The sequence below is a fragment of the Nerophis ophidion genome, linkage group LG05, assembly GCF_033978795.1.
Source record: "Nerophis ophidion isolate RoL-2023_Sa linkage group LG05, RoL_Noph_v1.0, whole genome shotgun sequence".
Classification (NCBI taxonomy): Eukaryota; Metazoa; Chordata; class Actinopteri; order Syngnathiformes; family Syngnathidae; genus Nerophis; species Nerophis ophidion.
The window spans coordinates 2,598,687-2,609,409 of NC_084615.1; the positions used below are offsets into that span (position 1 = coordinate 2,598,687).

General features: G+C 45.5%; 1 protein-coding gene across 1 annotated transcript in view; it reads right to left on the reverse strand.

Moving 5' to 3' along the window:
• The window catches only part of hspa4b (heat shock protein 4b), a 33,074-nt gene extending 23,583 nt beyond the window's left edge, over positions 1–9,491 (reverse strand). The window contains exons 1-3 of the mRNA XM_061899704.1: positions 9,184–9,491; positions 8,591–8,648; positions 2,533–2,673 (exon numbers count right to left, since the gene is read on the reverse strand). Coding sequence (XP_061755688.1) covers positions 2,533–2,673; positions 8,591–8,648; positions 9,184–9,290 — 306 coding nt within the window. The 5' untranslated portion in view covers positions 9,291–9,491. The remainder of the gene's footprint in view (positions 1–2,532; positions 2,674–8,590; positions 8,649–9,183) is intronic.
• Positions 9,492–10,723: the final 1,232 nt, after the last annotated feature.

Below are 10,723 nucleotides of genomic sequence, written 5' to 3' on the forward strand. Positions count from 1 at the left end.
CGGGTACAAGCGGCCGAAATGAGTTTCCTCCGCCGTGTGGCGGGGCTCTCCCTTAGAGATAGGGTGAGAAGCTCTGCCATCCGGGAGGAACTCAAAGTAAAGCCGCTGCTCCTCCACATCGAGAGGAGCCAGATAAGGTGGTTCGGGCATCTGGTCAGGATGCCACCCGAACGCCTACCTAGGGAGGTGTTTAGGGCACGTCCAACTGGTAGGAGGCCACGGGGAAGACCCAGGACACGTTGGGAAGACTATGTCTCCCGGCTGGCCTGGGAACGCCTCGGGATCCCCCGGGAAGAGCTAGACGAAGTGGCTGGGGAGAGGGAAGTCTGGGTTTCCCTGCTTAGGCTGTTGCCCCCGCAACCCGACCTCGGATAAGCGGAAGATGATGGATGGATGGATGGATGGATGGAATGACAATTAAGTTTTCCAGCATCGATAAAGTGCCATGTGCACGTTCAAGAGACTTGACACAATTTCTCGCTTGAGCGTTTGTGCCAAAGCAGAAATGAAAAGAAGGGGGTGAATTATTTTGTGATTATTAACTGTCGTTGGGGCAAGGCTGCTAGTCCGATAGCATTACACAGTGCAACTAGTTAGCATGTAGCAGCGTAATGGAGAAAAAATTATCACAAAACTAAATTCCACCGCACCAATATTTCAGTTTAAATCTTTGGAACAAAATGAGACTCAACACCGAAGAGTCGGTTTGCTAAATGTGCGCAAACACAACCAACAGACAGTCCACACTCGCATATTAGATGTTTCTTTGAATGGAGTTCATATTGAACAAGGTTGCCAGGTTGCTGGGAGTTACAATAGATGAAAGACTGTCTTGGGCCACTCACATTAATAACATAGTAACACAAATGAGTAGAAGCATCTCAATCTTAAGAAGAAGTGCCTATTTTCTAACTAACACAACTACTAAGCAACTTATACAATCCTTTGTATTGTTAAATCTTGACTACTGCCCAGCAACCTGGTCTAATGCTTCTAAACAAGAACTAAATAAAATCCACCTTACCCAAAACAGAGCTGCCGGACTAGCTCTCCATTGCTCATTTAGGACCGGCATTGAGATAATGCATAATGAATTGTCATGGATGAGAGTTGGTGAAAGACTAGCTTGTAGTTTAAATCTTTATTTTTTTTAAATCTATACATACCTGTAGACCTACTTATCTGTATTCTCAGCTGTTGCTTGCTAGTGAAAGTCACAACTATGGTACCAGGCTAGCCCTAAGACGTGCTCTCAGCCGTTTTAAATCCAAAACTGATGTTTTGAAAAAGACTAATGTAAACTTCCACAATATCTGCTATCAACCACCAGCACAGTGGGTTTTAAAAATAGACTAAGAGGAGAAGTATAGCGGAAAGAGATTATTCTAGATTGTACCCAATGTCATGACTGGTTTTATTGATTGACTATTTTATTGATTATGGAATAAGCAGTAGAAAATGGATAGATGGTACTTTTTTGTCACTTATTGTTTGTCTTTGGTACACTAATGTGTATATTTTAGGCCATTGGTTCTTTGTTTTATTTTTGCAAAAATATATATATATCTATTTTCTATTGCTCTTTTTATCTTTGGTATGAACATTATGTAAAGTCGAAGTTATTGGTTATTTTTGGTTCTTCGTTGTTGCTATTTTTGTATTACAACATTTTATTATTTGATCATGTTGTACTGCATTGAAATCTTTTGTTTTGTGATTGTGTGATGTTTTTTTGCCTGGCCCCCAGGAAGAATAGTCTCCACAGTGGTGTAGACTAATGGGGATCCTTAATAAACTAAACTAAAACTCACTTCACGTTTGGTGAACAAGCCAGGTCAGTGGAAACAAAACCGTGCAAAATAGTGTGCGCTCATAGAACATGTGGTTAAATACATCGCCAAAGACATTAGTTCAGTTCAAAACTTCGGAGACAAACATTTTTGCAGCAAATTCCTAAAAGCATGAGAAATGTCCTGTTGTGTAGAGGAACTTGGACCACGGTAAACACATTGGCAGAACCTTGCATTGACATTTTTAAATAGTAAGCAAACAGATAAAACTGGGGTCCAAACTTGTGATTTACATAATTGGTGACTCGTTTGCTACTGAAACCGATTTAAAAGTTCATATTTTTCATGAAAAAAATTCTAAATTCAAACAAATCAGAGATCAATCAGCACTCTGGAAGGGTTGTATTGGAACTTAAAGTTTTCATTGTACTGTATCTCTTAGTTGACCAAAGCCAATAATTAGTATATAATAACCTTGTCACGTCACAGAACAATGTGTTAATATTAAAGCACAAAAATGTTTTATTGAAAATGCACTTAATTGAGTTATAGACTTACAAACAATGGTTAGAAAAAGACATGGGTAGTAGTGCAACGAGTTGTAAAGTTTTAACTATCTCACCTTTGCTTGACTACACGGAGAAGCAAATCATTATCTAAAAGTGTTATTGTGCAAGTGGAACGTCTTCCAGTGATCAGTTAGAACAAATGTACAAGTCCACAAGTCTCGCTGTACGCTCACCTTGATTCCGGCCGTTCCTGTAGGCATTTGTGCAACATCGTACACCAGACTGGATTGGAGGCGTTGCACGAATGGATCCGAAAAGGCCCGGCCATGAAACCTCTTGAAGCCCTGCACCGTGTTCTTACAGTTTGTGACAACCTGCACAGCCACAAAGATTGTTACAAATATAAACACAGATGGGACTTTTTATACAGTGACTGACAAAGGGAAAATGGGGAGGCAATGTCCAAACGTTCCAAATCATAGAAATGATCCAAAACAAAAACATAGAATCACCATTAAACGCATGCAATTGGAAAATGCTGCAATTACCAAAAACATCCACAAACTGCATGACACAAATGCTGCAAGTTCACAGAGCTTAAGTTAGCAATGCTAGCAGAGCAGTGATTCTCAAACTGTGGTAGGTGGGCTTCATCTAGTGGCACGACTAAGAAGTATGCAAAATCCACCCATCCATCCATTTTCTACCGCTTATTCCATTTTGGGGTCGTGGGGGGCGCTGGTGCCTATCTCAGCTACTATCGGGCGGAAGCAGTCATACACCCTGGACAAGTCACCACCTCATCACAGAGTATGCAAAATATATACAGTATATAGAGTATCACTGTTGATGTTTGTGTATGGTGTCCTTCCATCCATTTCTACCGCTTATTCCTTTTTGGGGTCGCGGGGGGCGCTGGTGCCTATCTCAGCTACAATCAGGCGGAGGGCGGGGTACACCCTGGACAAGTCGCCACCTCATCGCAGAGTATGCAAAATATATACAGTATATAGAGTATCACTGTTGATGTTTGTGTATGGTGTGTAATGTTTAATTGGCCAAATATTAAATATACTTGTCAAATAAAACATTTGCCTTGTTTTAAGGAATACTTAGGCCTATTACGCAACTATACTTTAACGTTGGTCATTATGGTGGTACGTAGTGAAAAAAGTTTGAGAACAACTGTACTAGAGAGGGTGACATAAGTGATAACCCTCTTTTAAGACCATAAGCTTGAAGGCCAAAGAACTTTGGCAGAGGAAACAGGAACATTTTAATATATCTGGCTATACGAAGTGGTTCATAAAAAAAAGACGAAAAATTACATTTTAATTTTGCCAACTTTTGCCTGGCTGAAGTCTGTTTTTGCTACGTCAAATCATTGATGTAAATAGCGTTAGAAATTGAAAACAGGAAGTGAACGTATGTGTTAGTAATTGCAAAAAAAAGTGGCTATTATAAAGAGCGACAGCGGGCCTTCGCAAACCCACCCCTCCCTCTGTTGCAAGTTGGTGTGACATATGTATGTTTAATGTGTGCCATGCTATGTGAGGTTTTTTCCTTGGACTCAGTCTAGACCTCTCCTGTGGGTCTAGCCTTAGACTGATATCCCCCCCCCCTTCCTTATGTCACCCTTTTCTCATCTTTTTAAGGAGCGCTGCAACCGGCTGATCCGTCGGCGGTCCCGTCTTGTCCCCCCCCCTGTAACGTATGTCTGCTCTTAGCGGGACTGTGCCGAAAATGTAATTTCAGTTCTGATGTGTCTTGTACATGTTTGGAATGGACAAATAAAGGATTTTTTCTTCTTCTTCTATATTGGGTAGAATCAAATAAGCATTGCTTCTACCAAATCCTTTTCGGACATATATGTCCTCTATTTATTTTGCCGACTTTAGAATGGCTAAAGTTTGTTTTGCTACGTCAAATCCATCCATCCAACCGTCCATCTTCTTCCACTTTTCCAAGATCGGGTCACGGGGGCAGCAGCCTAAGCAGGGAAGCCCAGACTTTCCTCTCCCCAGCCACTTTGTCAGGCTCTTCCCGGGGCATCCCAAGGCATTACCAGGCCAGCCGGGAGACAGTCTACCCAACGTGTCCTGGGTCTTCCCAGTGGCCTCCTACCGGTCGGACCTGCCCTAAACACCTCCCTCAGGAGGCGTTCGGGTGGCCCAAATCATTGATGTTAAATTGTGTTACAATTTGAGAACCGTGAGTGAACATGTGTGTTAGTAATTGCTATAAAGTGGAAATGGGGTAGAATCAAATAAGCTTTACTTCTACCATTCATTTTCGAACACATTTTAAAGAGAAATTAAAATGTGAAATACGTGATGTGCCATGCTAAAATTGTGTACATGTTCAAAATAAACTTCAACCAACCAGTCAAATTGCAGCATTTCTCTTATGCAATCATGTTGGGAATTTGCAGCATTGCCGAGATAGGCTCCAGCACCCCCCCCGCCACGCCGAAAAGGGACAAGCGGTAGAAAACTGGACTGGATTCTCACTATTATGTTAGATCCACTATGAACTGGACTCTCACAATATTATGCTAGATCCACTCAACGTCCATTGCACCGGTCGCCGAGAGGGTGATCCCCACATCTGCGGTCCCCTCCAAGGTTTCTCATTGTTATCCCATTGGGTTTAGTTTTTTTTTTCTTCCCCTGATGTGGGATCTGAGCCGAGGATGTTGTTGTGGATTGTGCAGCCCTTTGAGACACTCTTGATTAAGGGCTATATAAGTACACTTTGAAGGCAGCGCGGAACATGGTGTTAGTGCATGTGCCTCACAATACAAAGGTCCTGAGTAGTCCTGAGTTCAACCCCGGAGTTTACATGTTCTACCCATGACTACTTGGGTTCCCTCCGGGTACTCGACTTCCTCCCACCTCCAAAAAGCATGCACCTGGGGATAGGTCGATTGGCAACACTAAATTGGCCCTAGTGTGTGAATGTGAGAGTGAATGTTGTCTTTCTATCTGTGTTGGCCCTGTGATGAGGTGGCAACTTGTCCATGGTGTACACTGCTTTCCATACGATTGTAGCTGAGATAGGCTCCACCGCCCCCCTCGACCCCAAAGGGAATAAGCGGTAGAAAATGGATGGATGGATGTATTTTGGAGTTGTTGCGGTAGGTTGGCAACACTAAATTGGCCCTAGTGTGTGAATGTTGTCCGTCTATCTGTGTTGTCCCTGTGATGAGGTGGCGACTTGTCCAGGTTGTACCCTGCCATCCGCCCGATTGTAGCTGAGATAGGCTCCAGCGCCCCCCGAGACCCAAAGGGAATAAGCGGTAGAAATGGATGGATGGATGCGTTTTGGAGTTATTGCGGTAGATTGGCAACACCAAATTGGACCTAGTGTGTGAATGTGAGTGTGAATGTTGTCTGTGTATCTGTCTTGGCCCTGCTATGAGGTGGCGACTTGTCCAGGGTGTACGCCGCCTTCCGCCCGATTGTAGCTGAGATCGGCTCCAGCATCCCTGCAACCACAAAGGGAATTCTCCTTTCTCTGTGGCACTCAACGAGGGTGGACCCTCCCCTTTCCTCTCCTGCTTTCTTCTTTGTTTTGTCTTAACTTTCTTGTTGCCTCTTTTTGCACTGCTCTCCAAATCTAAACATTGGAACTATTTAACTTGCCTCAACAAAATTGACAAGATCTTGGGTTTGGGGGAACCTGCTGTCGTGAAGAAGCGGTTGTTGCTAGACAAACGAAGGACTCTGGGGAGAAGGAGGAGGGCCGCGTGCCTGGCGACCCTTTTCTGTCGAGGACGTGAAGATATCCACCTATTCGGAATTATGCCAACAGGACATCTGCTGATTGGAGTAAGCGTTGCTCTGGTTTGGCGACAAATTGGAAGTTGCTGGCAGTCTTCAAAGTACCCCAAAGCTGCCACAAATGATTGGAGGATGCGGGAAGAACTGTGGATCACATCAGATTGTCTACCCCGCAGGTTTTGAGGACCAGTCATAGACAATTTAGAGTGAAAAGCAAATTTTATTTTCACCCACATACAAAACATTCTAACTTGGATTGTTTCCCTGGCTTCGAGACTCTCCCGAAGAACAGCGCGGTGAAGACAACAAACTCCCTTCTTGTCTCTCATGGACACACACCTGTTGTTGTTGACTTTGGACGAGACGGTACAATACATCAAGGACGCGGAACAGAGACACTACGGGCTTATGCACACACACACACACACACACACCAACCCAACGCCCTCGACGCAAATCCCGTAGGGGTGATGAATGGATGGTCAGCGCCTGAGGGCTGCGGCCTACCACCATGTCCTTGAACTACCTTCCCTCTGTTGCTAGATATCTCGAGATGTATGTTGTAATATGTATATGTGCTTTGATATGGAGGTTTTTTTTCCCACTCCGAACTGGGCCCCCTCTGGAGCCCAGTCCGGATTGTAATTTTTTACTCATCCTTCCCATCTTTTACGGGGCGCCTTATGGCGACCCATCAGCGTTCCTGTTCTGTAACCCGGTACACTGTTTGTTTGTCGAATCTTGAACATGTTTGTGTTAAAAAAGTTTCGTTGTACTTGTGCAATGACAATAAAGACCTATCCTATCCTATCCTATAAGCAGTAGAAAATGGATGGATGGATGGATGTGTTTTGGAGTTGTTGAATGATTGTATGAATTGATTAACGTGGACCCCGACTTAAACAAGTTGAAAAACTTATTGGGGTGTTACCATTTAGTGGTCAATTGTACGGAATATGTACTGTACAATCTACTAATAAAAGTATTAATCAATCAAAAACAATTGCGGTAGATTGGCAAGACTAAATTGGCCCTAGTGTGTAAATGTGAGTGTGAATGTTGTCTGTCTATCTGTGTTGTCCCTGCGATGAGGTGGCGACTTGTCCAGGGTGTACACTGCCTTCCGCCCGATTGTAGTTGAGATAGGCTGCAGCGCCCCCCGCTACCCCGAAGGGAATACGCAGTAGAAAATGGATGGATGCATTTTGGAGTTGTTGCGGTTGATTGGCAACACTAAATGGTCCCTAGTGTGTGAATCTGAGTATGAATGTTGTCTATCTGTCTTTGACCTGCGATGAGGTGGCCACTTGTCCAGGGTGTATGCCGCCCTCTGTCCATTGTAGCTGAGCTGGGCTCCAGCGCCCCTGCGACCCCAAAGGAAATAAGCAGTAGAAAATGGATGGATGGACGGATGTGTTTTGGAGTTGGCGACACTAAATTGGACTTAGTGTGTGAATGTGAGTGTGAATGTTGTCTGTGTATCTGTCTTGGCACTGCGATGAGGTGGCGACTTGTCCAGGGTGTACCCTGCCTTCTGTCCGATTGTAGCTGAGATAGGCTCTAGCGACCCCCACGACCACAAAGGGAATAATCGGTAGAAAATGGATGGCTGGATGTGTTTTGGAGTTGTTGCGATAGATTGGCAAGACTAAATACGCTCTAGCGCCCCCCGCGACCACAAAGGGAATAAGCAGTAGAAAAAGGATGAAGGCGTTTTGGAGTTGTCAACACTAAATTGGACCTAGTGTGTGAATGTGCGTGTGAATGTTGTCTGTTTAGGCCCTGCGATGCTAGCGGCGACTTATCCGGGATGTACGCTACCTTCCGCCTGATTGTATCTGAGATACGCCCCAATGCGCCCCACGACTCTGAAGGGAATAAGCGGTAGAAAATGGATGGATGGATGTGTTTTGGAGTTGTTGCGGTAAATTGGCAAGACTAAATGGTCCCTAGTGTGTGAATGTGAGTGTGAATGTTGTCTGTCTATCTGTGTTGGCCCTGCGATGAGGCAACGACTTGTCCAGGGTGTACACTGCTTTCTGTCCGATTGTAGCTGAGATAGGCTATAGCGCCCCCCGCTACCCCGAAGGGAATAAGCAGTAGAAAATGGATGGATATGATGGATGGATGCATTTTGGAGTTGTTGCGGTTGATTGGCAACACTAAATTGGCCCTAGTGTGTGAATCTGAGTATGAATGTTGTCTGTCTGTCTTGGCCCTTCGATGAGGTGGCGACTTGTCCAGGGTGTACGCCGCCTTCCGTCCATTGTAGCTGAGATAGGCTCCAGCGCCCCCGGCGATCCAAAGGGAATAAGCGGTAGAAAATGGATGCATGGATGGATGGGTTTTGGAGTTGTTGCTGTCTGTGTGTGCCCCCCCTCCCCTCTTAGCCACCGTACTTTTGACACAGCAAATGGCTTTGTGATCTATTTGACATCACTACTACAAACAGCACACTCATTTCCAAATACATCAAGAGGCTTAGTCAATAAAACAAATAGAATCATACCTGGCTTTTTGCAGCAGCACCAATGGATCTATTCCGTGGCCCAAAAGACACACATGCTCTATATATGAAAAAAAAAAGAAGACATTTCAGTTGTTGGATTATGCAATCAGTCACAAGCAGTTAGCGGTTGTATCTTAAAGGTTGAAAAGTATCGTGTTTTTTTTTTTTCCAGTGATGTAGATTTGGAGGAGGTAAAAAGAAGCCCAATGAAGTGATGGAGTGTTTGACAGCCAGTGCACGGCGGCCTCCTCCCATCACGCGCTTTTCCCTCCCCGCAGGCACGCACCTTATTCAATGCTTAGCCGACATATTCACAAACAATTACATCGCCTAACATCACCGTGCGTTAAATATCAGGGAATAAAAGCCACCGCCGCCGAGCAAAAAGCGGCGTCTTCTTTCTAAAAACTCGCGAGTGTCACGATTTGAGCTAGCATTAGCATCGCTATGTTTCCTGTTGTGAAATCCGTTAGCACGCTAACGTTAGCATTGTAGCTCCGACGCCGGACGGGATGAGCGCAGGTGGATCTGCGGCTCGTCAGGCGGGGAAAGACGTCCCGCTGCCCGGGGAGGGCTGGGGTGCTCATACTCACGGTGTACACCGGTCGCTGTATTCGTTGGCGACGGTTTCGATGCCCCCGGCTCGGGCTACTGCTACATAGCAGTTCAAATATCCCACGTCGAAGCCGACGACCGACATCTTTACTGGGCTAACAGAGTGCGGTGGAGAGGCGGAGGACAGCGGCGCGGGTTCTGGCGACAGGGAAACGAAGGCTCGGCGACCGTGGAGAGATTGCTTTACACTCAACGACCGTGTTCTTGTTCCATGAAGCTGGGCAGCAGCATGCGGTTCACCGGCTGATGAGCTACAGCCTTCAGGAATGTTCGATCCGTGTCGTCGACCAATAGCGTGAGAGGTGGCAGCGCCGCCCAGTGGCTGGTGAGAGCATTGCGCGGCTTTCCGCCATGTTGCTGTGACCAGGCGGCTGGAAAATGCAGGATTTTAACGCAGGGGTGTCCAAACTTTTTCCACCGAGGGCCGCAGACTGAAAAATGAAAAGCACTCGGGGGCCATTTGTCATTTTCAAAACCAATACCATGTATAGATGTCAACCTCAAGGGCTTTTTTTTAATTGATTGATTGAAACTTTTATCAGTAGATTGTACAGACTGAAAAATGAAAAGCACTCGGGGGCCATTTGTCATTTTCAAAACCAATATCATGTATAGATGTCAACCTCAAGGGCTTTTTTTTAATTGATTGGTTGAAACTTTTATTAGTACATTGTACAGACTGAAAAATCAAAAGGATTCTGGGGGGCCCATCCATCCATCCATTTCCTACCGCTTATTCCCTTTTGGGGTTGCGGGGGGCGCAGGCGCCTATCTCAACTACAATCGGGCGGAAGGCGGGGTACACCCTGGACAAGTCGCCACCTCATCGCAGGGCCAACACAGATAGACAGACAACATTGACACACTAGGGACCATTTAGTGTTGCCAATCAACCTATCCCCAGGTGCATGTCTTTGCTGGTGGGAGGGGCCTATCCCCAGGTGCATATCTTTGGAGGTGGGAGGAAGCCGGAGTACCCGGAGGGAACCCACGCAGTCACGGGCAGAACATGCAAACTCCACACAGAAAGATCCCGAGCCTGGATTTGAACCCAGGACTACTCAGGACCTTCGTATTGTGAGGCAGACGCACTAACCCCTCTGCCACCGTGAAGCCGTGAATTTGATATGCCATTGATATTTTTTCGGGAGGATTGGCAAGTGTGAGAAATTGCGGTGTTACAGCCAGGGGCGCCGAAAAGGGGGGATAAAGGAGACGGATTCTAGGGGCCCATGGTGAGGGGGGCCCCTAATGATGATGAAATTATATGAAATTATGTGCTAGGGGCCCTGTAAAGATTTTTTTAAATGGGGGCCAAAATCCCTAGCGTCACCCCTGCTGTGTAATACCGGCGGGCCAGCTCTAATGTTAATTTGATATTGCCTCAAGGGCCAAATTAAATTACACGGCGGGCCAGAGTTTGACACCCATGATTTAAAGGGATTTTTTTTTGATTGATTGATTGATTGAAACTTGTATTAGTAGATTGTACAGACTGAAAAATCAAAAAGATTCGGG